Raw genomic sequence first — 25,493 nt, forward strand, 5'->3', positions numbered from 1 at the left:
GTCTTGTGGAGAGCTGCCTGCTCTCCCCGGAGCCTGAGCCCCATCCCTGGGGAGCTGGGAGGAACCAGCCACCATTCCTGGATTTGCTCGGAAGTCTTTGCTTTGTAAAATTAAGGAGCGGAGGTGGAAGGACCGATTTCCAAGGGCTTCCATCTCCCACCATGGGGATGAGGCACCCAGGTGTAAGTCTGAGCATTGCAAAGGAATTTAAAAGATGTTTGCAATTGCTTTGCTGTGTGCATGGCTGGTTCACGCGGGTGCAGAGCCTGGCTCCGGCAAGGTCAGCTCCAGGGGAAAACCTCCCAAATCTCGCAGGAGCAATTCGAGGAGGGTTAAATCTGCAGGGTTGAGTTCAGTGGGGGAGCCGAGAGGTTTTGCTCCGCTCTGCAGCCATGCAAGCATCACTTTGTCTAATGATGTTACTCAATTTCTCCGCTCCCATCCTGAATAACAAGCCAAAACTTTGCAGGATGAATTCCTCCAGGCTTGCAAAGCCACCTGCAGAAGGGAAAAGAGGAAAAGCAATTCTCTTATTCTCTTCTCCTACACCGTGCCCGTCCCCATGGCTGCCGCTCTCATTGCAGGTGGATAAAGTTTGAAGAAAAGGTGGAGGAAGGAGGGGAGAGGTGGAGCAAGCCCCACGTGTCCACGTTGTCTTTGCACAGCCTGTTTGAGTTGCGGACGTGTCTACAGACGGGAACGGTGCTCCTGGACTTAGATGGCTACTCTCTGCCCCAAATTATAGGTAGGAGCCAGCGGGGTATCAGTGGTTTCAGGTGGCTTTTTCCCCCTGACCTAAAGTGCCAGGAACAGATTTAAATGCATTTTCTTGTTATGTGCAAATATAAACCAATTTATTAGCCAAGACAGGAGTTGAGAGCCAACACCTCGGTTCACCAAGCATTGTCTTGAGCCTTCTGGGAGGGTTTGTGCTGGGGTAACGCATGCACCTCCCTCGTTCGGTGCTTGCAGACGATGTCATTGAGAAGCAGATCGAGGATGGTCTGCTCAAGCCAGAGCTGCGGGAGAAGATAAGCTACGTGCTCCTCAGGAAGCACCGCCACCAAACCAAGAAGCCAATCCACCGGTCCTTGGCCGACATCGGGAAGTCCGTCTCCTCCAGCACAAGTGAGTCCTTGGGGTCCAGCCTGCTCCTGGTTGCATCCTTGACTCATCGGTGAGCAAGCCTGGGGGGAGGGAGATCTCAGACGAAGGAAAGGGGGACACCCAACACCATTTGGGGCACCCAACTATCTACTGCGTTGAGGAAGACCCCAAAATCTCTGCCGCTGGTGGCTTTAAGGGTGGGAGGTCATCGGGAGGTGGGAGGCAAGGGGATGTCTGCTGAGGTGGACGATGGCGTTGTGCAAGAGATGATGGCATTGTGCGAGGGACGGCGGCGTTGGTGGTCACTTGGCCAAGGGGCTTTCTGGCAGAGCAGCCTACAGACAAATCCAGTCTGCTCTGCGGTTGAACCTGCCTATTTTTGAGCTATTATAAAAGGGGATTTGTTTGTTTTCACGCTAGATTATTTACTTAGGTTTAAATGGAGGTCATTTGGTGGAGCCCGGGATTTGCCAGGCTTCGGCTGCTCCCCGCGTAGACAGAAGCAGCAATGCCCAAGCTCAAAGTGTACATGGAAGAGGCTGTCAATAACCAATATTCCCACGCTATGGGCATTCCCAAGTTTCAAAGCGGCCACCATCCTAGATATTTGAACAAACATTTGCCCAGAAGCCTTCAAAACGCAGCACAACTTGGAAATGTTGTAGTTAGTCCCTGTAGGTGGGAAGAACAGGAGCATCCTTCGCGTTTTTAGTTCCTTGCTGAGACGATGGCATTGCTTTGAGTTTGCAAATAGGGACACCAAGGAAAAGAAGGTCATTGGCAGGAGCAGAGGGGTCCCTCGCATTTCTTGTGCCAATGGCAACTCTGTGATATTGGAATAAATGCCCAAAAATAGGGTCATACCCAGTGGGAACTTCATTATTATTTTTGGTGGGTTTAACAAAAAAAAAAAAAAAAAAAAAAAAAAAAAAAAGAAAAGGACAGATGCTGTGGTTGCAGCTGGTGTCTCTGAGAGGTGCGGAGCAGCTCAACAAAGCTGGTCCAGGTGGTTTTCCAAAAGGATAACACAGTTTTGGGAGTTGAGGAGGTTTTCTGAGAAAATGCTGGGTTTAACACAGAGAATGCGGGGTGGGGAAGGGAAGTCTTTAGAGGGAAGTAATTCAGTTTAAAATCTGAGGTGAAAACTGGGGCTCACCACCAGTTCAGGGAGAAGAAACATTAAGGTGAAACTTGGCGGTGGCCAACATCAATATCTGGAAGCATGAAGTTCATGGCAAATTTCAAGCGTAGCTTTCTTTGGAGAATTATTAGATTAAAAAGGCAAATAAAATATTGGGGTTTCTTAAGTAGCAGAAGTTGCACTTCTGAGCCCATTTATAGCCTTGCAGAGAGCATCGGCAGGGCGTGGGGTGGTGCAGGCTCCTTGCACGGAGCCTCAGCAGTGGGACAGCTGGGTTAAGGCAATTTATTCTTTGATAATGAGAAATATATACTAGGCTAATGGGAAATGTAGTACTGTGGGTGAGATAAAAGTGCAAATGAAAGTAGGAGGGAAAGGCACATTGCTGGTGAATCAGCCCTGGAAGGGTCACATCTGTGCTGGGCAGCTGGTTTTTCCAGCCTGGTGGTCTCTTGCCTTCAGCATCACCCAAGGGTTTCTCGCGGCACCTGCATCTCCTCTAACAGCTCCTCTCCCCCAGCCCGCAGCCCCGTCCGGAGCCCAGCCGCCGGCGCTGCCTTCCACCGCTCCACCGAGGACCTGCGGATGCGACAGAGCGCGAGCTACGGCCGCCTGCGTAAGCTGGGGGGGGGGCACAAACACCGCTAAAAGAAGCAGGGGAGAAACAAAATCTATGTTGCAATACGAAAGCGGGCAATTGCAATTACGAGGGGATCCCACCACAGGCATAAATGAGGTGTGGTTTGGGTAACCACAGGGTGACTGGTATCAGGAAACTCATATTCTTGGGTTTTCACCTCCCTGTGCCTGGTTTGCAAGCCTGGCTATAATAAATAAGTTGGGTTTTTTAATTTGCACTCAAGTCTTCCTGCCACGTTTTCTCCTTGCACGTGGGGCTGTAACTCGGCTGCACGCCATGGGGTGGTTTGCTCTTCTCTCCATCAGGTCACGCGCAGAGTCGGAGCATGAACGACATCTCGGACACACCAAGCTCCGACCAGGTAACCAACCCCAACCCCCCCCATACCGACCAGGTAACCACCCCCAAACCCACCCGCACCGACCAAGTAACCACCCCCAGACCCCCCAGCGCGCTGCTGTGAGGAGCATCTCTGACATGACCCGCGATGGAGCAGGGGCTCTGGGGTTGTTAAGGTCCATGTGAGCCTTGTGTGGCTTCGCTCAGTCGATACCCGCACAAATTCCTAATTAGGGAAATTAATACATGTATTGATCCCTGCTAACTCATGGGGAAGCTGTTCCAGAAATAATACCTGGGCTTGCAAGTTGAACGCGGGGTTAGGGACATGCGGAGATGCTGATAGAGCTTGAGATCTTTCGGGTGGAAGGAAAAAAGATCCTTAAAATCTCTCGGGAGGTAGGGAAAGGTGCTTGGGAGAACGCAGGGATCCTAGAAGAGCCTTTGCTTGGCCGGGTGAGGGCAGGCTGCAGGGGTAGCTCCCATCCAAGCACCCGGTCTGCGAGCAGGAACACAGCTCTCGGGACAACGGTCTGTAGATCGAGGCGGGTTTTATTTTTCCCTCTTTGCACCGTGATGGACGTGGGTTTCTTAACGCAACGCTCCGTCGGGGGGCTCTTCCCCCCCCAGTTTGCTTTGCATGGGAGAGCTGGGAAGGAGGTCAGGCTGGAGATGCGATGGATCAGCCAGGTTTTGTGCCCTTCTTTTGCTGGATGTCCCATCCCCATCCCGGCATCCAGGCTGTTTAGCTGGGAACTGTTGATGCCTTATAGGGGCTTTGCTTTGTTTCTGTTTGCGTTAAAAAAAAAAATTAAAGGCAGGTGGTGTTTGTGTGGGATGACAGCTTGCTTCTCCCCAGGGATGTCCTTGCTGGGCTTACCCGGGGTGGTGCAATTTAGGGGGAAGCGGAGGATGGGAATTCATGTGTTGCTGGGAGCCACGGGACAGGGATGCCACCGCATCAGGGAGGCAGAAGGTTCCCAGGGCACCTTCCACAATTCCAGCTGCAATGAAGCAAGCCAGCTGCCCACGCACGAACCCCAAACATCAGCCTCCAGCAGTGGGGTGCGGAGGGTTAATCCCAAAATATGCAAAGCATTTAGGTTTAATCGCCCTATTAGACCCACTACAAAGGGACTTTTTAAGTGTTACACGAAGCTTAGTGGTCACTGTTAACTCCTGCTCTTGCTTATTCCAAGCTGCATTGGAGGAGTTGCTTTATTATTATAATTTTTTTTCTTTTTTTTTTCTTTTTTTTTTTTTTTTCCATTTGGGTTTAAAAGATTAGAAAGGGGAGAGCTTGCTGCCCGGCTCACATGCCTCCCCTCATGCTGGCATATAGATTATAATAACACCCTGCCTGGGTCGGTATTGAACCCTTTTAGACTAATAATGAAAGAGCTGCAGGGGAGAAGAGACAGGGAATAAATCCATGACCGAGGTTTCCTACTTCCATTATTTGTTCCTGCTCCGAGGATGAGACCAGAGAGGAACAAGCTAAATAAAACCTCCCCCGTGCACGGTACGGGGGTCTCGGGGGAGCCTGGGGCTGCAGGGCTGCAAACAGACCTGCAAAAACACGTGCTGGCTTGCTCCAGGATCCAGATTTGGGGCTCAGATTTTCCGCAGGGGGATTGATTGCGTGGGATCTTCCCTGCGCAGACCCCAGCCCAGCAAAGCACCTGTCGCAAAGCGCCCAGTTGCACGTCGTGTTAGGGAGCCCCGAGCGTGTGGTTTCCAGCTTATCTGGGGCTACTCGTGGTTTTGAGTAACAAAGAAATTCAGCTTCCTGAATTTCTCGCTGGTTTATCCCTGGATATGGCTCTTGAATCCCCACCTCTGGGAGTCCTGGGACCATCAGAAGTTCAAGCCTCCAGCTTCAGCTTTTGGGTGCAGGGTGTGGAAAAGAGGGGGAGATGCCAAATCTGGGTACCGTTCCCTTCCCCACCCTCGTCTTTCCAACAGCTGAAGAACAAGTTCATCAAGAAGATCCCCAAGGATGCCGAGGCCTCCAATGTGCTGGTGGGAGAAGTGGAGTTCCTGGAGAAGCCCTTTGTGGCTTTCGTGCGGCTCCTCCAGGCAACGATGCTGGGAGGGGTGACGGAGGTGCCTGTCCCCACCAGGTCAGCGCAGTTCCTTTGGGTCCAAAGCACCAAGTGGTCTCATGGCGCGGATGCTGGTGGTCCAAGGTTGCCAACACGGTGCCTTTCCCTTCCCAGGTTCCTCTTTATTCTCCTTGGTCCCGCGGGAAAAGCCAAATCCTACAACGAGATCGGCAGAGCCATCGCGACTCTCATGGTGGACGATGTGAGTAGATGCCACACCTGGCCCTCACCCCTTGCTCAAAGCTAAGAAGAAAAAGCAATTTTCATCCTGTCACCCCAAAAAATGAGCTTTTAAATCCCATCACGATGTGGGACGTGTTTGGTGGATGCCATTCCCAGGCTGACACCTCTCCTCCCTTGACTCCCAGCTCTTCAGCGACGTTGCCTACAAAGCCCGGGATAGAGAAGACCTGATTGCCGGCATAGATGAGTTCCTGGATGAAGTCATCGTCCTGCCACCTGGCGAGTGGGACCCCAACATTAGGATTGAGCCACCCAAAAAAGTGCCCTCAGCTGAGAAGAGGTGGGTGGGAGGCGTGGTGCTGGACCGGCGCTGTGGCCACCCCCATCCCTCCTGTTCTGGAGATGCTGGAGGTCAGCAGCTTTGCTTGCCTTCATCCCAAGAAACCATCTCTGTGAACGTTCCAGAAACTCTGCTTTTTCAGCAGTTTTTGGCCCCAGATCAGCTCAGGACTGTTTCCACTCTGCAAAATCTGCATTACCCGCCTGGGTTGAGCAAATGCAGCCCTTGATTTTTTCCAAATTCCCCCCGAAAGCCAAGCTCCAGCACAGGCAGAGCGCTCCCCCATGGCCTTGGCCATGACCCCTGCACAGGACCGGCTGGCAGGGCAGGTGCCGTGGCCAACACCAGTGGCTCTCTCCCATAGGAAATCTGTTTTCTCGCTGAACGAAGTGGGACAGATGAACGGCACGGCCGGTGGGGCAGGCGCTGGGGGCGGTGGAGGAGGCAGCGATGATGGGGAGATGCCCGAAGTTCATGAAATCGGGGAAGAGCTCGCGTGGACGGGCAGGTGAGCCAGCACCACACCGCCCAAAAACCTTCGGAGGGTGCCAGCACCCATCAGCATCTCCCGCTGGCTCAGCCCTTGGTCTGCTGGGGCATGGAGGGGTGAGATCCTTCTGGGCACGGGCTTTTGCGCAGCACCGTGTCTGGTTTGGTGGGAGGCCCGAGCATTTGGTCCTTGGTGGTGTCTCCCCAGGTTTTGTGGTGGCCTCTATCTGGATATCAAGAGGAAGCTGCCCTGGTTCCCGAGTGACTTCTACGAAGGCTTTCATATCCAGTCCATCTCTGCCATCTTGTTCATCTACCTGGGCTGCATCACCAATGCCATCACATTTGGGGGCTTGCTTGGGGACGCGACGGACAACTACCAGGTCAAGTCCGAGGAAAGGGGTCACTTTGGCTTGGGGATGGGACAGGATGGGATGGGATGGGATGGGATGGGGCAGGAGGGGTTTTACCCTCCTTGTGCCATGCCAAGCTTTGATGCTGCAGATGTAAATTCTTTGCCGAGTGGGACCGGCAGTCCTGAAATACCTGCAGGATGGGAAAACCCATCTCAATGGCATTGCCAGGAGCAAGGGGACATGGTCCCACCCATCCTATGTGGGTCCAAGCAGAGGTCCTTGACTCCCGTCTCCATCTGGGGTATCTGTGGGGATGTAACGTGGCCCAGCACCACCATAATGGCTCAATGGTTCAATCGTAATCCCTAATGCTAGGTTTGATCCATCCCCAGGGCGTCATGGAGAGCTTCCTTGGCACGGCGATGGCAGGCTCCATGTTTTGCCTCTTCGCTGGGCAGCCGCTCATCATCCTCAGCAGCACCGGCCCCATCCTCATCTTCGAGAAGCTGCTCTTCGACTTCAGCAAGTAGGTGTTGAGCGGTGCCAGGAGGAACGGGGACCCATCCGTACGGGGGTGGGAGGTGTCCTCCAGCCCACAGCGTGCTCTCACGGGGATGCTCTCGCCTTGTCCCCGCTTTCAGAGGCAACGGCATTGACTACATGGAATTCCGCCTCTGGATCGGCTTGCACTCTGCCCTACAGTGCCTTATCCTGGTGGCCACCGACGCCAGCTTCATTATAAAGTACATCACCCGCTTCACGGAGGAAGGCTTCTCCACCCTCATCAGCTTCATCTTCATCTACGATGCCATCAAGAAGATGATCGGAGCCTTTAAGTACTATCCCATCAATTCAGACTTCAAGCCGGATTACGTGACCATGTACAAGTGCGAGTGCATCGCCCCCGACCCAGGTGAGTACACATCTTTTTCGGCGCCGGCTGGGGAAGATGAAGGGGTTGGGGGGGGGTCCCCCGCTGTGGATAAATCCCGCTGGATCGTTGGCCAAGGACATGGAAGGAGACAGCTACCCGGTCAGCATTGGGTGGAGAGACCTCATCCTCTGAGGATGTTCTTGGGCAAGACAGAAGAGCCTTGTTCCCCATGGATGAACGCATTGGTGCTCGCTGGAACGCAGAGGACGACACCAGAGAGCTGGGGCCTCAGCCTGGAGCAGCCAGATGGATGGATAAAAGGGAAATACAGTGTGTGTGTGTGGGGGGGGGAAGACATTTTAGAGCATTAATTCCAGCCTGCTGCCGATGGAAACTTATTCTCCAGAAAATACGTTGGAGGGGTTTTGTCCTCTCCAGTGTCTGGGAAACCCTGGGATGTCCCAGTTGGGTGTGGAAACCTCCTTGGACTGCTTTTTGCTCCTCTTTTTAACTCCTTTTCAAAAAGGAGAAGCCATCAGGCTCTGAGAAGACCATCTTTCGATGGCTCCCCTGGTTTTGCTCTTGGATAGACGTACCGGATGATCCCTGGTCTGAATTGAGCAGCTCAGATGCTCCCACAGCCACCTGGAAGGGGATGGAGATCTTCGCTTTGGGCTGATGGCAGCAACCCCGCTCTCAGGCGAGCTGAATTTATTTTAAAAGCCTAAAAGCTAACAATTCTGGGGAGCATCAGCTGCAGGCAGAGGGTTGTGATGCTGAAGCTCTCCCCAGAAACAGAAGCATCCAAGACCAGCCGCGTTCCCTATACATCCGTCATTGCCAGAAGAGATCTCACCCGCTGCGATGGAAATACCATTTATTCGCTTTCATTTTGCATTTTCCCTCGATTTCTGTTTACCAACCACCCGCTGAGTGACCCGATCCCGTTGGATTTTGAGAGCCCTGCGTGCAGTGGGGAGCACACCGAGACGCTGCCGTCCTTTCCCAACCCAAACCCTCCCAAACGTGACCTGCGGGAAAGCGAAGCCTGACCCCCAACGCGATCCCGGGGGGGCTGAAATATCCCAGGAACGGGACCGTGACCACCTCCATCCACCCGCCAGTGCCGGCATCTGCCCGGCAGCACCCACCGCCGTGGCTTGGCGCAGGAGGATGGGGGAGCCTTGAGCCTCCAGGGAGGTCTCCCCCTTTTCCAAGCCCCCCGCCCCCCCCCCCTCCCCCCAAGAAAACCCGGGGCAACCGAGAGGCATTTGCACCCCAAAAACCTTTAAGCCTCTTTGCAACCCAGCCCCGTTCCTCACCCTCGCTGCTCCGGGCACCCAAGGCAGTGGTGTCCACATTGGATTTTCCATTCCTCTAGATATTGAGAAATTGTTTATTCCCCCTACATCCTTTTTTTTTTTTTAATCTTTTTTTTTTTTTAATTCGTTCTGATTTTTGATCATTATAACTGATTTGTACCATATTTGTCTCTGCTGCACACATCAATTTGGGCTGATTTCAATCTCAAGTGAGTATCGCCTTCTAAATATTAAAACTCTTTTAATATTTGATACTCTTCCCCCGTGGGGCTTTTGTTGTTATTTTTTTTCCAGGTATTTTACTTTTCTCTCTGCTCTGCTAAAAGGGTTTATGTAGACTCCTCTCTTAAAATACCACCAGTGGTATTCTACCCTTTAAGGTGTAGAAATCACTAATAAGGCTGGTTTCTGGAATAATGAAAGGTTATGGAGGGGGAAAAAAAAAATAATAATACTAATTAATAATAATAATAGTGTTTTTAATGCTGGGTTTGCCAGAGCCGTTCCCCGGAGCCCGGTTTCGGCAGCTCCCGGGTCTCTGCTTCTAACCCAGCAATCGCTTCTCCTTCATTAATCCTCGGCGCTGGGGATGGAGGCGGCAGGTCGGGGCAGCCGAAATTCCCACTTGGCGCAGGAAGATGGACCAGAGGGAAGAGGGGGGGCAGAGCGGTCCCGGACCCCGCTTAGGGGCACCCGTAAAGAACGTGGGTGCTCCTGAAGCTACGGAGCTGCATCACCCGAAGAGCCGAGCGGAGCTGCTTTTTGCACTTGGAGGAGAAGGTGCCGGGGGCTAGAAAAGATGGATTATTTTTTTTTTTGCAGTGAGACACTAAAACACCCCTAAAATATTTTAAAAAAGAAAAATAGCCAAAAAACCCCACAAATAAAAGCCAATTGGGCATGATTGGGTGCCGCCTCTCCAAAAAGAACAGGCTGCTTTTTCAGTCTTCAGCCCCCGTGGTTTTATGATGCAGGTGTCGGGATGCTCAACCCTGCTGCCGGCGGCTTCTCCGGGAAGCTCCTAATAATTTTAGGAGCTGGGAAGTTCCTAAAAATACACACACACCCCCGGCACTCGCCAGCCCTGGAGGGAGAAGCCGCCGTAGGAGAAGCCGTGTTCTCCGCTGGCGCATGGGATTAATCAGGGAGAAGTCGCTGCGGGGTTAGACATGGGGGGGGGTTCTCCCCGAATCCTGGTCCGCCCTCGGGATGCCGATCCCCACGCGGCTCTCGGGGGATGCGCTCGACCCCCCATTTGCTTTTACGCTGGCCGGGCTCAGCTGCGCCTCCCCGGGCAAAGCCCGGCTACTTTTAATACCAAAACCTCGATATTAGCCAAAAACCTCAATAACAAACTCCTTTCCCGCAGCCAACGCGACCTTGTTTGATGCTTCAGCTCCAGTGGCACCAAACACCACTAACGTTTCTCTGGTAAGCGGCTTTGCTCATCCCGACGGGAAACTTGGGATAAGGGAGGGCAAATCCGAGGGACTCCTGCATCCGGGGAGCGACGCGTGCCGGCTGGGAGCGAGGGCGATGCAGGATTTGCATTGATTTGGCTCCACGGTTGGGCTCGGTGGCACCAAATCCCCACTTTTTTGCCCAAATTAATAGTGGCTCCAGGGTTCGCTTGTGGCTATGGGGCTCCTGGCGGCAGCAGCCCTGGGAAATGCCCCTTCCCTTGCACGCTACAATTAATTAAACTGCTGATTTTGCTTTTTTTGATGGGGAAATACCCCTTTCCTTGCATGTTGCAATTGCTTAAACTGCTAATTTTGGGGTTTTTAGCAGGGAAATACCCCTTTCCTTGCACGCTGCAATTCCTTAAAATACTAATTTTGGGGATTGGCCAGCGAGTGCCCCTTCCCTTGTACACTACAGCTGCTAAAAATGCTGAATTTTCTTTTTTTAATGGGGAAATGCCCTTCTTTTGCACACCGCAATTTCTTAAAATACTAATGTTGCTTTTTTTGGCCAGGAAAAATCTCTTCCCTTGCATGCTGCATTTGCTTAAAAGACTAATTTTGCATTTTGGCCAGGAAATACCCCTTCCCTTGCATGCTGCAGTTGCTAAAAATGCTGATTTTGTTTTATTTGGCTGGGAAATACCCCTTCCCTTGCATGCTGCAGTTGCTAAAAATGCTGATTTTGCTTTATTTACCTGGGAAATGCCCCCTATCCTTGCACGCTGCGATTATTTAAAATGCTGATTTTGTTTTTTTGGTCAAGAAATACCCTTTTCCTTGCATGCTGCAATTGCACTAAAATGCTAATTTTGTCTTTTGGGGGGGGGTTTCTCCCCAGTACAATGCTATTAACCTAACAGCTCTGGACTGGACTCAGCTGAGTAAGAAGGAATGTCTCAAATACGGCGGCAGCTTAGTGGGGAAATCCTGTAAATTCGTGCCCGACCTGGCCCTTATGTCCTTCATCCTCTTCTTCGGCACCTACTCCATGACCTTGACCCTGAAAAAATTCAAATTCAGCCGCTATTTCCCCACCAAGGTAAGGAAAGCACCGGGTTTCACCCTTCTCTTTTCCAAAAGGTAGGAAAACCAGGAGCTGGCAGTCTGGTGGATGCAAAGAGCTGCGGGAAAATAAATCTGTATTTCTAGGAGATGTTGCTAGCAATAAGAAATAAGCAAAAAAAATCCCCCTGAGCCTTTAGCTGCCGATTTGGCTTTGCATATTAAATAACCCATCACCTTGCCATGCAAAGGAGGAAAAAATCTACATTTTGTGGGTTATACCCAGGTTATCCATGGGTGAGCAAAGCTGGAAAACCCCAGGGAAGGAGCCGAAGTGGGAAGCAAACCTCTCCATCCCATTAATTCACCTCTCCATCCCATTAATTCACCTCTCCATCCCATTAATTACCCTTTCCACCCCCGTTTCCCCATCTTGCCTCCAGGTCAGGGCTTTCATTGCCGATTTTTCCAATGTCTTCTCCATCCTGCTTTTCTGCGGAGTGGATGCCTGTTTCGGACTGGACACCCCTAAGCTCCATATCCCCAGTATCATCAAGGTTCGGCTGCACCGGGGGGGACCCCTCGCCTCTCCACCCTCACTCTTCTTCCAGCTCCTCAACACCTTTCAGGGAAAACTGCGGCTCCTGTGGTGTCTGGACACCTTCTTAAAAGCTACTTTGTATTTTCTGGGGGAATATTCTAATTCTGTGACTTTTTTTCCTTCTTTTTGTTGGTTCCCCCCCCTTTTCTTCTCTTTCTCTCACTCCCTGCAGCTGCGTAAACTTATTAGCGATTTCTCTATCTTTATGTCCATACTAATGTTTGTGGGTCTGGATGTGCTTTTCGGACTCAACACCCCAAAGCTCCAAGTGCCTACTGATTTTAAGGTAAAAAAAAAAAGCAATAAAATCCCTTTCCCAGAAGCGTCATTGAAAATTTCTCCCCCCCTCCATCCCTGGGGTGCCATCGGGTGTCCCAGTGAGCATCCCGGAAAAATGTTGGGTTGAGGCATGTGGATGCTGGGTGTGGTTTGGGTACCGGTGCGTGGTGGTGGGATTTAGGGATGGATGTGGGATAAGGATGATGCTCGGAGGTGATGGGGTGAGGTGGGGCTTCCCAAAATGTCAGCGCTTGGGCTTTTCCCTCTCTCTGCTCTGTGCCGGGGCTCCACCACGGTGTCCAACCTCCCTGTCTTCCACCCCCCCCCCCCCTCCAGCCCACCCGTGTGGACCGAGGGTGGTTCGTGTTTCCCTTTGGGAAGAACCCGTGGTGGGTTTACCTGGCGAGCGCCCTGCCCGCCCTCCTGGTCACCATCCTCATCTTCATGGACCAGCAGATCACAGCCGTCATCGTCAACAGGAAGGAGCACAAGCTGCGGGTGAGCCGGGACTCGTCACGGCATCGCGTCGGGTACCCCTGCATCCCTGCCAGCACCCACTTTTGGGGTGCGGATCAGGTGCTGCTGCAAGGCACGGGGGGGTCACCCCGGCTCGGCACGCTGCGCAAAGCCAGGGCTCAGCCTCTCCTTCTCACGCGGGGGTTTGGGGGTGACAGAGCCTCCAGGGTGTTACATCCACCTAATGCTGTAGGTAGTGGGGTGCAGCGGGGTGATGTGGGGTGCGCTGCGGCACTGCAGGGTGCAGGGTGCAGTATACCAGTGTGGGGTGCTTCGGAGTGATGCGGGGTGCAGTGTACCAATGTGGGGTGATGCAGGGTGATGCAGGGTGCAGCGTGGTAATGTGGGATACATCAGGGTGATGCAGGGTGCAGTGCAGCAGTGTGGGGTGATGTGGGGTGATGCAGCATGACAATGTAGGGTGCATGAGGGTGATGCAGGGAGCTTCAGGATGATGTGGGGTGATGCAGGGTGATGTGGGGTGCTGCAGGGTGCAGCCTGGCAACGTAGGGTGCATGAAGGTGATGCAAGGAGCTTCAGGATGATGTGGGGTGATACAGGGTGATGCAAGGTGCAGCGTGGCAATGTGGGATACATCAGGGTGATGCAGGGTGCAGTGTAGCAATGTGGGGTGCTGCAGGGTGATGTGGGGTACTGCCGGGTGCAGCCCGGCAATGTGGGATGCGTGAGAGTGATGCAGAGAGCTTCAGGATGATGGGATGATGTGGGATGACACGGGGTGATACAGGGTGATGCAGGATGCAGTGTAGCAGTGTGGGGTGCTTCAGGGTGATGTGGGGCGATGTAGGGTGATGCAGGTGCGGCATGACAATGTGAGATGCATGAGGGTGATGCAGGTTGATGCAGGGTGCAGTGTAGCAATGTGGGGTGCTGCAGGGTGTTGTGGGGTGATGCAGCACGCAGCATGACAATGTAGGGTGCATGGGAGTGATGCAGGGAGCTTCGGGATGATGTGGGGTAATACAGGGTGATGCAGGGTGCAGTGTAGCAATGTGGGGTGATGCAGGGTGCAGTGTGGCAACATGGGGTGCATGGGGGTGATGGGGGGTGCTTCAGGATTGAGTCAGTTTGCAGATGACACTGAGCTTGAGGGGAGCATTGATCCGTTTGAGGACAGGGGGCTCTGCAGGGGGGTCTGGGCCAGTGGGGTCGATGGGCTGAGGCCACTGGATGAAGTTCAACAGGGCTCAGTGCTGGGCCCTGCACTGGGGTCACAGCGACCCCCCGCAGCGCTGGGGCTGGGGAGCTGCCTGGTGGGGAAGGACCTGGGGGTGCTGGCTGATGGTCAGCTGGACACGAGCCAGCAGCGTGCCCAGGTGGCCAGCAGCATCCTGGCTGCGTCAGCAATAGCGTGGCCAGCAGGACCAGGGCAGTGACCGTCCCCCAGTACCTGGCACTGGTGTGGCCGCCCCTCGAACCCTGGGTTCAGGTTTGGGCTCCGCACCAAGACACGGAGGTGCTGGAGCGCGGCCAGAGCCGGGCAGCGGCGCTGGGGCAGGGGCTGGAGCACCAGCCTGATGGGGGGGCGGCTGGGGGGGGGTCAGCCTGGGGAAAAGGGGGCTCAGGGGGGACCTTCTCGCTCCCTACAGCTCCCTGAAAGGGGGGTGGAGGCAGGGGGGGGGGCGGTCTCTGCTCCCAGGTTACAAGTGGAAGGATGAGGAAGCGGCCCCAGGTTGTGCCAGGGGAGGTTCAGGCTGGATGTCGGGAACAATTCCTGCCCCACAGGGTTGTCCGGCACCGGGACGGGCTGCCCAGGGACGTGGTGGAGTCACCACCCTGGAGGTGTCCGAAAGCCGTGTCGATGTGGCGCCTGGGGACGTGGGTTAGTGGGGGCCGTGGCAGCGCTGGGCTAACGGTGGGACTCGATGGTCTTAAAGGTCCTTCCCAACCTCAACGATTCTATTCTAGGATGATGTGGGGTGATGTGGGGTGCATCATGGCATTGTGGGGTGCATGAGGGGGATGCAGGGTGTATGAGAGTGATGTAGGGTGCTTCAGGGGGATGCAGGGTGCACCGTGGCAACGTGGGGTGCATCAGCACAATGCGGGGTGCCCTGCAGCAATGATGGGGGATGCAGGGTGCACCAGGGCAATGTGGGGCGCATTGGGGTGATGCGGGGTGCTCTGCAGTGATACAGGGTGTTTCAGGATGATGTGGGGTGAACCGCAGCAATGTTGGGGTGCATCAGGGTGATGCGGGGTGCTGTGGGATGATGTGGGGTGATGCAGGGTGCACCGGGGCAATGTGGGGCACATCAGGGTGATGTGGGGTGCCCTGAAGCGATACAGGGTGTTTCAGGATGATCAGGGTGATGTGGGGTGCACCATGGCAATGTGGGGTCCACCAGTGCGATGTGGGGTGCACCGCAGCAATGATGTGTGTGCCAGGGTGTTGCAGGGTGCAATGTGATGTGGGGTGCACCCTGGCAATGTTGGGGCACATCGGGGTGATACGGGGTGCTTTGGGGTGATGTGGGGCGATGCAGGGTGCACCGGGGTGATAGGGGGTGCAGTGTGGTGATGCAGAGTGCACCAGGGTGATGTGGGGTGCTTGGTGTTGATGTGGGGCGCACCGCAGCAATGATGGGTGCACCAGGGTGATGTGGGGTGCAGTGTGGTGATGTGGGGCACATCAGGGTGATGAGGGGTGCTTTGGGTTGATGTGGGGCGCACTATGGCAGTGCGGGGCACACCGGCAGCAACGATGGGTGTACCGGGGTGACGTGGGGTACATCAGGGTGATGCAGGGTGCACCGCAGCAACGATGGGTGTACCGGGGTGACGTGGGGTGCATCAGGGTGACGTGGGGTACATCAGGGTGATGCAGGGTGCACCGCAGCAACGATGGGTGTACCGGGGGTGACGTGGGGTGCATCGGGGTGACGTGGGGTACATCAGGGTGATGCAGGGTGCACCGCAGCAACGATGGGTGTACCGGGGTGACGTGGGGTGCATCGGGGGTGACGTGGGGTACATCAGGGTGATGCAGGGTGCACCACAGCAACGATGGGTGTACCGGGGTGACGTGGGGTGCATCGGGGTGACGTGGGGTACATCAGGGTGATGCAGGGTGCACCGCAGCAACGATGGGTGTACCGGGGTGACGTGGGGTGCATGGGGGTGACGTGGGGTACATCAGGGTGATGCAGGGTGCACCGCAGCAACGATGGGTGTACCGGGGTGACGTGGGGTGCATCGGGGTGACGTGGGGTACATCAGGGTGATGCAGGGTGCACCGCAGCAACGATGGGTGTACCGGGGTGACGTGGGGTGCATCGGGGGTGACGTGGGGTACATCAGGGTGATGCAGGGTGCACCGCAGCAACGATGGGTGTACCGGGGTGACGTGGGGTGCATCGGGGTGACGTGGGGTACATCAGGGTGATGCAGGGTGCACCGCAGCAACGATGGGTGTACCGAGGTGACGTGGGGTGCATGGGGGTGACGTGGGGTACATCAGGGTGATGCAGGGTGCACCGCAGCAACGATGGGTGTACCGAGGTGACGTGGGGTGCATGGGGGTGACGTGGGGTACATCAGGGTGATGCAGGGTGCACCGCAGCAACGATGGGTGTACCAGGGTGACGTGGGGTGCATCGGGGTGACGTGGGGTACATCAGGGTGATGCAGGGTGCACCGCAGCAACGATGGGTGTACCGAGGTGACGTGGGGTGCATGGGGGTGACGTGGGGTACATCAGGGTGATGCAGGGTGCACCGCAGCAACGATGGGTGTACCGGGGTGACGTGGGGTGCATGGGGGGTGACGTGGGGTACATCAGGGTGATGCAGGGTGCACCGCAGCAACGATGGGTGTACCGGGGGTGACGTGGGGTGCATCGGGGGTGACGTGGGGTACATCAGGGTGATGCAGGGTGCACCGCAGCAACGATGGGTGTACCGGGGTGACGTGGGGTGCATCGGGGTGACGTGGGGTACATCAGGGTGATGCAGGGTGCACCGCAGCAACGATGGGTGTACCGGGGTGACGTGGGGTGCATGGGGGTGACGTGGGGTACATCAGGGTGATGCAGGGTGCACCGCAGCAACGATGGGTGTACCGAGGTGACGTGGGGTGCATCGGGGTGACGTGGGGTACATCAGGGTGATGCAGGGTGCACCGCAGCAACGATGGGTGTACCGGGGTGACGTGGGGTGCATCGGGGTGACGTGGGGTACATCAGGGTGATGCAGGGTGCACCGCAGCAACGATGGGTGTACCGAGGTGACGTGGGGTGCATGGGGGTGACGTGGGGTACATCAGGGTGATGCAGGGTGCACCGCAGCAACGATGGGGTGTACCGAGGTGACGTGGGGTGCATCGGGGTGACGTGGGGTACATCAGGGTGATGCAGGGTGCACCGCAGCAACGATGGGTGTACCAGGGTGACGTGGGGTGCATCGGGGTGACGTGGGGTACATCAGGGTGATGCAGGGTGCACCGCAGCAACGATGGGTGTACCGAGGTGACGTGGGGTGCATGGGGGTGACGTGGGGTACATCAGGGTGATGCAGGGTGCACCGCAGCAACGATGGGTGTACCGGGGTGACGTGGGGTGCATGGGGGTGACGTGGGGTACATCAGGGTGATGCAGGGTGCACCGCAGCAACGATGGGTGTACCGGGGTGACGTGGGGTGCATGGGGGTGACGTGGGGTACATCAGGGTGATGCAGGGTGCACCGCAGCAACGATGGGTGTACCGAGGTGACGTGGGGTGCATGGGGGTGACGTGGGGTACATCAGGGTGATGCAGGGTGCACCGCAGCAACGATGGGTTGTACCGGGGTGACGTGGGGTGCATGGGGGTGACGTGGGGTACATCAGGGTGATGCAGGGTGCACCGCAGCAACGATGGGTGTACCGGGGTGACGTGGGGTGCATGGGGGTGACGTGGGGTACATCAGGGTGATGCAGGGTGCACCGCAGCAACGATGGGTGTACCGGGGTGACGTGGGGTGCATCGGGGGTGACGTGGGGTACATCAGGGTGATGCAGGGTGCACCGCAGCAACGATGGGTGTACCGGGGTGACGTGGGGTGCATCGGGGTGACGTGGGGTACATCAGGGTGATGCAGGGTGCACCGCAGCAACGATGGGTGTACCGGGGTGACGTGGGGTGCATCGGGGTGACGTGGGGTACATCAGGGTGATGCAGGGTGCACCGCAGCAACGATGGGTGTACCGGGGTGACGTGGGGTGCATCGGGGTGACGTGGGGTACATCAGGGTGATGCAGGGTGCACCGCAGCAACGATGGGTGTACCGGGGTGACGTGGGGTGCATCGGGGGTGACGTGGGGTACATCAGGGTGATGCAGGGTGCACCGCAGCAACGATGGGTGTACCGGGGTGACGTGGGGTGCATGGGGGTGACGTGGGGTACATCAGGGTGATGCAGGGTGCACCGCAGCAACGATGGGTGTACCGAGGTGACGTGGGGTGCATGGGGGTGACGTGGGGTACATCAGGGTGATGCAGGGTGCACCGCAGCAACGATGGGTGTACCGGGGTGACGTGGGGTGCATGGGGGTGACGTGGGGTACATCAGGGTGATGCAGGGTGCACCGCAGCAACGATGGGTGTACCGAGGTGACGTGGGGTGCATGGGGGTGATGTGGGGTACATCAGGGTGATGCAGGGTGCACCGCAGCAACGATGGGTGTACCGAGGTGACGTGGGGTGCATCGGGGGTGACGTGGGGTACATCAGGGTGATGCAGGGTGCACCGCAGCAACGATGGGTGTACCAGGGTGACGTGGGGTGCATCGGGGTGACGTGGGGTACATCAGGGTGATGCAGGGTGCACCGCAGCAACGATGGGTGTACCGAGGTGACGTGGGGTGCATGGGGGTGACGTGGGGTACATCAGGGTGATGCAGGGTGCACCGCAGCAACGATGGGTGTACCGGGGTGACGTGGGGTGCATGGGGGTGACGTGGGGTACATCAGGGTGATGCAGGGTGCACCGCAGCAACGATGGGTGTACCGGGGTGACGTGGGGTGCATCGGGGTGACGTGGGGTACATCAGGGTGATGCAGGGTGCACCGCAGCAACGATGGGTGTACCGGGGTGACGTGGGGTGCATCAGGGTGACGTGGGGTACATCAGGGTGATGCAGGGTGCACCGCAGCAACGATGGGTGTACCGGGGTGACGTGGGGTGCATCGGGGTGACGTGGGGTACATCAGGGTGATGCAGGGTGCACCGCAGCAACGATGGGTGTACCGGGGTGACGTGGGGTGCATCGGGGTGACGTGGGGTACATCAGGGTGATGCAGGGTGCACCGCAGCAACGATGGGTGTACCGGGGTGACGTGGGGTGCATCGGGGTGACGTGGGGTACATCAGGGTGATGCAGGGTGCACCGCAGCAACGATGGGTGTACCGGGGTGACATGGGGTGCATCGGGGTGACGTGGGGTACATCAGGGTGATGCAGGGTGCACCGCAGCAACGATGGGTGTACTGGGGTGACGTGGGGTGCATCGGGGTGACGTGGGGTACATCAGGGTGATGCAGGGTGCACCGCAGCAACGATGGGTGTACCGGGGTGACGTGGGGTGCATCGGGGTGATGTGGGGTACATCAGGGTGATGCAGGGTGCACCGCAGCAACGATGGGTGTACCGGGGTGACGTGGGGTGCATCAGGGTGACGTGGGGTACATCAGGGTGATGCAGGGTGCACCGCAGCAACGATGGGTGTACCGGGGTGACGTGGGGTGCATCGGGGTGATGCAGGGCGCACCGTGGCGATGCGCGATGCTGCAGGGGGTGCGTGGGGCGGGGGGAAGCCCCACCTTGCTGGGCTCTGGGGTGACTACAGGAACCGCATGGTGAGCTGCGTTGCCCCCCCACCCCCCCACCCCCCACCCCTCCTGGGCTCTGTGTTGCAGAAAGCAGCGGGTTACCACCTGGATCTGTTCTGGGTGGGCATCCTCATGGCCGTCTGCTCCTTCATGGGGCTGCCCTGGTACGTGGCAGCCACCGTCATCTCCATCGCCCACATCGACAGCTTGAAGATGGAGACGGAGACCAGTGCCCCAGGGGAGCAGCCCCAGTTCCTGGGGGTCAGGTGAGGAAGGCTCGGCCGCGCTCTTCCTCGGGGTGGGGAATCCAGACGTAGCAGCAGGTCCCAGCCGGCACGGCCTCATCCTGCTTCTCTCATCGTTCCAGGGAGCAGAGAGTGACGGGCATCATCGTCTTTGTGCTGATGACGGGGATTTCTGTCTTCCTGGCCCCTATCCTGAAGGTAGAACGTTCCTGTTGCTCCATCCCTGCTCCTTCCCCGCAGATGTTTGGGGGACATGGGGACTGAAACGCTGGGTTTCCCACCCCCACCATGGTCCCCAGCATTGATCCCCATCCCCTTCCTTGGGGTAAGCACTGTGGTTTTTCCATGTCCCCAGTACATCCCCATGCCGGTGCTGTACGGCGTCTTTCTGTACATGGGTGTCGCGTCGCTGAAACGGCATCCAGGTAAGTGCTCCTCCTCCTCCTCCCTCCTCCTCCTCAGTGGCCATGAAGGGGTCCTACACAGGGGCAAAAAAGGGGGATTTTGACCCCCAAATTTGCATGCGTCCAGTATTTCCAGCTGCATGGAACAGCAGATAACCAACCCCCTTCGAGCAACATCAAAAAGCCTCAAATTCCCCGTTTTGGGGAGTAAAAGAGTGTTTATCTGGGCATCCCGGAGCCTGGGGGAATGAGGCCGAAGGCTAACGCCAGCCTTCATCCCACCGCAGTTCTGGGACCGCTGCAAGCTCTTCCTCATGCCGGCCAAGCACCAGCCCGACTACGTCTTCCTCCGGCACGTGCCGCTGCGCCGCATCCACCTCTTCACGCTGGTGCAGATCGTCTGCCTGGCCGTCCTCTGGATCCTCAAATCCACTGTGGCCGCCATCATCTTCCCCGTCATGGTTGAGGCCACCCCCCTGCAGCCTCGTTTAGATGATTTTTTTGGAGATTTAAGGGAATTTTGGCTTGGTCCCCGTGGTGGTCCCCGTGTCTCCTGAGGAAAGATGCTCTTGCAGATCCGGCTCTTGCATCTCTCCCCTCCCAGATTTTAGCCCTGATCCTGGTGAGGCGGGCTGCTGGATTTTGTCTTCTCCCAACACGACCTGGCCTGGATTGACAACATCATCCCTGAGAAGGAGAAGAAGAAAGAGGATGACAAGAAGAAAAAGAAAAAAGGCAACAAAGGAGACAGCAGCAGCGATGAGGAGGTGGGTGCAGGGTGGGGGGTGGGGGCTCCCATGGACGGCGGGGGCATCCGGAACCGGCTGGGGAGGGAAAGATCCCACCGAAACCTCCAGGTCGGTGGGTTTGGGATGGAAGATCGTTTGATGAGGTTGGATCGTTGGGATGAAGATCCCATTTGGGTCGTGGCGGGTGTTTCACTGCATTTATGGGACAGGCTGATTGAGGGGCTTTAAGTGACGGCTGGGGCCAGCTGGAGGCTCCAGGGAATGTCCCACCTGTCCTGAAAGCTGGCAAATTGTGACCAAAAAAAAGAAATTATTAAGGAGAAGAGCGAAAATCCCATGGCTGAGGGTGCAGCACCCATTGTACCGTGGCAAAGCATCGTTAACCTGTGCAACCCCCTGCAGAAGCCAGAAGGGCTGAGAGTTCATTTGGGAAGAGGAAGGCAAACCCTCCTCCTCCTCCTCACGCACCCACCCTGGAGGTTTTGGGTCCCTTTGAGTGCTCCAGGTGGTCTTGGAGCCCACCGAGGCGCTGCCTTCACCGAATTTCCCCACTTTCTTCTCCAGTTCCCACCTCCCTCAGTCATTAAGATCCCCATGGAGCCCCTGCCATCGCAGCCCCGAAACGGGGGTCCCCATTGCCTCAGCCGTAAGTAAAAAGCTCAGGAGCCCTCTCTCGCATTCCCTACCGCTTCCTAACCCCCGCGGTGACGGGATCCGCTCGACCCCACCCACGGCACTAACCCCGCTGAAAGACGCAGCCTGGATCCATCCTGCCCAAGCCAAGCGGGGAGGAGGGTCTGCTGCATTTAAAGCAGGTTTGAGAGGATGCAGCGGGCTCAGCACTGCTAATAATTGGGTATCCCAGGTGGCTGGGAAGCCAGGACTCTCCTGAGTCCCCCCCCTAAGCTGATACTGATGGTGATTTTTAAAAAATATTGATATTTGGGAAGGTTTTGAGCTTGTGGCAGCGGTATCCTGGTTGCAAAAGAGCAGCTGGGTTCGGTTTGGTTCAGCCTGCCTGAAGCATCATACATGAGCTGGTGCAAAGCCAGCCACGACCAAAAAAAAATGCAAAATAAACCCGGGTGAGTTTGTTCCAGCTTGGCACCAGGTTGCATCATGACGCCAACAAGCTTTAACGTGATAATTCATTGATCCTGTCCTCAAGCTGCAGCTAGCAGGGGCTGGTAGGGCCTTTCATTTTCTATCATCACCCCCAAAATCGGCATTTCCCAGGAGCTTCTCTCCTCCCGCTGCCTGGAGGATGCTGGACCCGGTGGCAGGTTGGAGGGGAGGGCATGAATGGATTTTTTTTTGGGGGGGGGTCTCCTTCCTCACGCGGGAAGCATCTCACCTCCGTGTCCCCCCAGGAAAGAGGTCCTCCACCTGGAGCTTTGCGTTCTGATACCTCCCCAAACGGTTCAGACCTGGATCGCAGGTAAACGACACCGAAGCGGCTCCCCCATCCCCAGGGCACGTGTTGGGAGACATTTCTCAGGGTCACCAGCTGATGCTCCCGGCTGAGCATCGCTCGCTCGAGCCAGTTCCCGTCATCCTTGGGCAGGGCTGAAATATCTGAGTGTATTTTGGCAGCATCCCTCTCTATTTTGGGGGGGGGGGGTTGTTTGCTGGCCCCGGCTATCGGGTCATCAGAGCGTGGTTAGGTGCAAGAGGGTTTAAAGCGATAAAAACACCGCCGGGCAACAGCCACAGGGATTTTTAGGGTTGGGATGTACATCTGAATCCTGAAAGCTTGGGATTCTTCTCCACCTGCAGCAGTGAATCCCATGGATTGTACATAGCAAAGGCAAAATATCATAGATTTATGAATTTTTACTGGCTGGTGGCATCATCCGGAGCCTGTTGCCGGGGGTTGCTGGCGTGGTTTTGGGATGGTTTTGGGATGCAGGTGCCCATGCCTGGCTACTCACTTCCCCATCTCTTCCTCCTCCTCAGTATTACGCTTCACCTGAAGATTTCGTGCCCATCGTCTCCCGCATTTAACTACTCCCGAAACCCCCTCTGCGCCGTGCCCCAGGTGAAGATCGAGATGGAGTCGGACTACGAGGACACCGACACTGAGAAACCACCTCGGGACATGGGCAGTGAGACCACGCTATAGTCCTGCGCAGAGCTTCCTCTGCCGTTTATATATATATATCGATATTTAGATATTCATATATATATATAAAGCAAATTGGGTTTATTTTCGTATGTGAGGCGGAGGAGACCGGTGGCCCCAGGAGTCTGTTGCTCGGGTAGTTTTTAGTGTCACGAGTCAAACGCGTTGTTGAATTTCCTCCCTTTCTGCTGGGCTGGTGGCAAAATGGGGCTGAAAAGGTGAAATTGGCGATTTTGGCCCCCACGAGCCCCAGAGCTGCTGCTGGGTGGAGAAGCTGGAGGTGGTCGGGGCTGCGGGAGCAACAGGGATGGGGAGGGGGACTGTGTCGGGGCGATGTTTTTAGGGGGGGGTTGGGGTGGGGGAGGGGGTTTGCGTGGCTGAGAAGGAAGGGGGAGCGCGCATCCTTGCTTCCCAGTCCCTGGAATGGCAACGTGGCTCTTGGGGAGTCTTGTTTTCTGAAGGGATTTGTGGTGGTGGTCCCGAGCCACGGCAACCGGGGGCCCTTTTGGCAGCAGCATCCCAGGCGTGGCGGCAGGGATGCAGGAGGGACCCGCCGGTGGCCGGGGGGGGTGGGACCCGGCTCTGCTGCCCCGAGGGGTGCGTACGAGAGGATGAGGAAGGACGGCAGGGATGCAGAGGAGCTGATGCCCTGGGAAGGGAAGCTCGGCTTTAAGGTTGTTGCTGCTTGAGGGCAACCAGAGCTGGGCTGCAGAGGGCGGGCAGGGCGGGGAACGGGACCTGGGCTTCCGCAGGGAATCGGGAATGGTTTCCGCAGGCAGCGGGGCACGGTTTCCACTGGGAAATGGGAACGATGGCTGCAGCAAAGCTGTTCGGATCGCCCATCGCCATGTCCTCACCCGCAGCTCTCCCAGCACCACCGCTGGCCCTGGGGTCGGCACCAGCCCCCTCTCTCCCCCCAGATGCTGGAGGAGCCCCCTCTGCCTGCCCAGCCCCCGACGAAGGGCTTTGCTCCCACTTTAGCTCCTCAACCCTCATTACTCGCCCGTGGTGGCTCCTCACAGGGAGGGCAGAGCTTGCCCCCCGCCACGTACCCACCCCGGCTCTCAGGCTCGGCCCCAGCAGCTCCCGCTCAGGTCTCCATCAGCCTCCCGGCTCCCCAGAGGGCTCTTCCCACCGCCGCTGCCTCCGGCTCCGCCGGGAAGGGAAGGGAAGGGAGCGGGTTGGGAGCCAACGCCGGCACCCAGCTGGGCTTGGTGCTGCCCAGCTCTCACCACCTGTTTTTCCAGCAGTGCCGGGGCCTTTAAAATGTTTTGGTTTTTTCCCTTCCACGAGCTTTTTACTTATATTTGCTAGATGGAGATTCTTTAATTCTTCTCCATTTGAAACCCTCATAGATGGATTCCTTATTCTTTCCTCTCTTTTTCAAACCTCACAGAGCTCAAAACCCTTCCCCCGAGCAGAAGCCACCTACCTGCTGTACGGGGGGTTTCTGGGACACCAGTTAAATATTGCAACTGGTCTGAACCTTGGCATGGGACAGATCCCAGTTCTCTGTAAATAGTCGAGTCCAACGAAGACTTGAAGGCAATTTCCTATTTATCGCTGATTTTTTTTTTTCTGGTTCAGGTACACCTCCTGGGGAAACGGGGTGAGATTAACGCAGTATTAACTCCCGTCCCCACTTAAGCGAGAGCCACGTAGCTTGACGTTAACATTAAGAACTATTTCAACTCAAACGCATCGTGTCTGTTTTGTAGCATTTTGTACCAATCTCCTGTGTGGTAGCTGAAGCGTGGTACAGGTAGGCTTATGATTTTAATCAAACAGGTTAATTTGCTTTATCCAGTACATCAGCTCTACTGCGCAACACCCCCAGAAAGGCTTTGCGGACTCTGGGTTGATGTTTCATAGAGCAGAGCTGAAGCCACTCTAGCATCCAGCTTGTTTTGACTAAATTTGTCCATTTTGCAAGGTTCACACGTGGTTTATACTTTTTTTTTTTTTCTATCTGAAAACAGTGGAGCATCTCAGATTTGCCACCTCCATTGCGGTACCACTTTAACCATTTTGTATTTATCGGTGATACAACCCAATAAACCTTGTTTCAATGAGTCTCAGCTCTTAGTGTGTTTCTGGTGCAGAGTCCTCAAACCTCAGCTTTCCTGCCCATGTGTTCAGTCTTTTTATAAGCAACAGCCCTTTAGCATCACAACAAGCCTTTCCAGGGAATATGTGGAGAGGAAGGACTCGCCTCGCTGCCCACAAACAACACTGGGGTCTTAAGTTCTTCCATCCTGCCCAAGGCATTGCAACCTTCAGGTAAGGTTAATGTTCAGTGGGTAATTAGAGCTCACAGATATAAACTTAGTCCTCTAATGAGTTTCTTGTCAGATGAATGGAGCTAGGAAACAGTCAGGAAGCTGGT

At 56.0% G+C, this 25,493-nt stretch overlaps 1 protein-coding gene across 1 annotated transcript in view; it reads left to right on the forward strand.

Moving 5' to 3' along the window:
• Positions 1-23,425, forward strand: part of SLC4A5 (solute carrier family 4 member 5) — a 33,114-nt gene extending 9,689 nt beyond the window's left edge. The window contains 24 exon segments of the mRNA XM_055696051.1: positions 585-745; positions 973-1,128; positions 2,769-2,864; positions 3,194-3,249; positions 5,193-5,350; positions 5,447-5,534; positions 5,701-5,855; positions 6,220-6,363; positions 6,553-6,727; positions 7,093-7,226; positions 7,342-7,613; positions 10,266-10,327; positions 11,201-11,401; positions 11,808-11,921; positions 12,581-12,742; positions 19,675-19,853; positions 19,955-20,030; positions 20,188-20,244; positions 20,246-20,257; positions 20,524-20,697; positions 20,841-20,867; positions 20,869-21,003; positions 22,356-22,423; positions 22,942-23,425. Coding sequence (XP_055552026.1) covers positions 585-745; positions 973-1,128; positions 2,769-2,864; positions 3,194-3,249; positions 5,193-5,350; positions 5,447-5,534; positions 5,701-5,855; positions 6,220-6,363; positions 6,553-6,727; positions 7,093-7,226; positions 7,342-7,613; positions 10,266-10,327; positions 11,201-11,401; positions 11,808-11,921; positions 12,581-12,742; positions 19,675-19,853; positions 19,955-20,030; positions 20,188-20,244; positions 20,246-20,257; positions 20,524-20,697; positions 20,841-20,867; positions 20,869-21,003; positions 22,356-22,423; positions 22,942-23,107 — 3,028 coding nt within the window. The 3' untranslated portion in view covers positions 23,108-23,425.
• Positions 23,426-25,493: the final 2,068 nt, after the last annotated feature.

This window comes from Falco cherrug, chromosome 18 (assembly GCF_023634085.1).
Source record: "Falco cherrug isolate bFalChe1 chromosome 18, bFalChe1.pri, whole genome shotgun sequence".
In the NCBI taxonomy this organism is placed as follows: Eukaryota; Metazoa; Chordata; class Aves; order Falconiformes; family Falconidae; genus Falco; species Falco cherrug.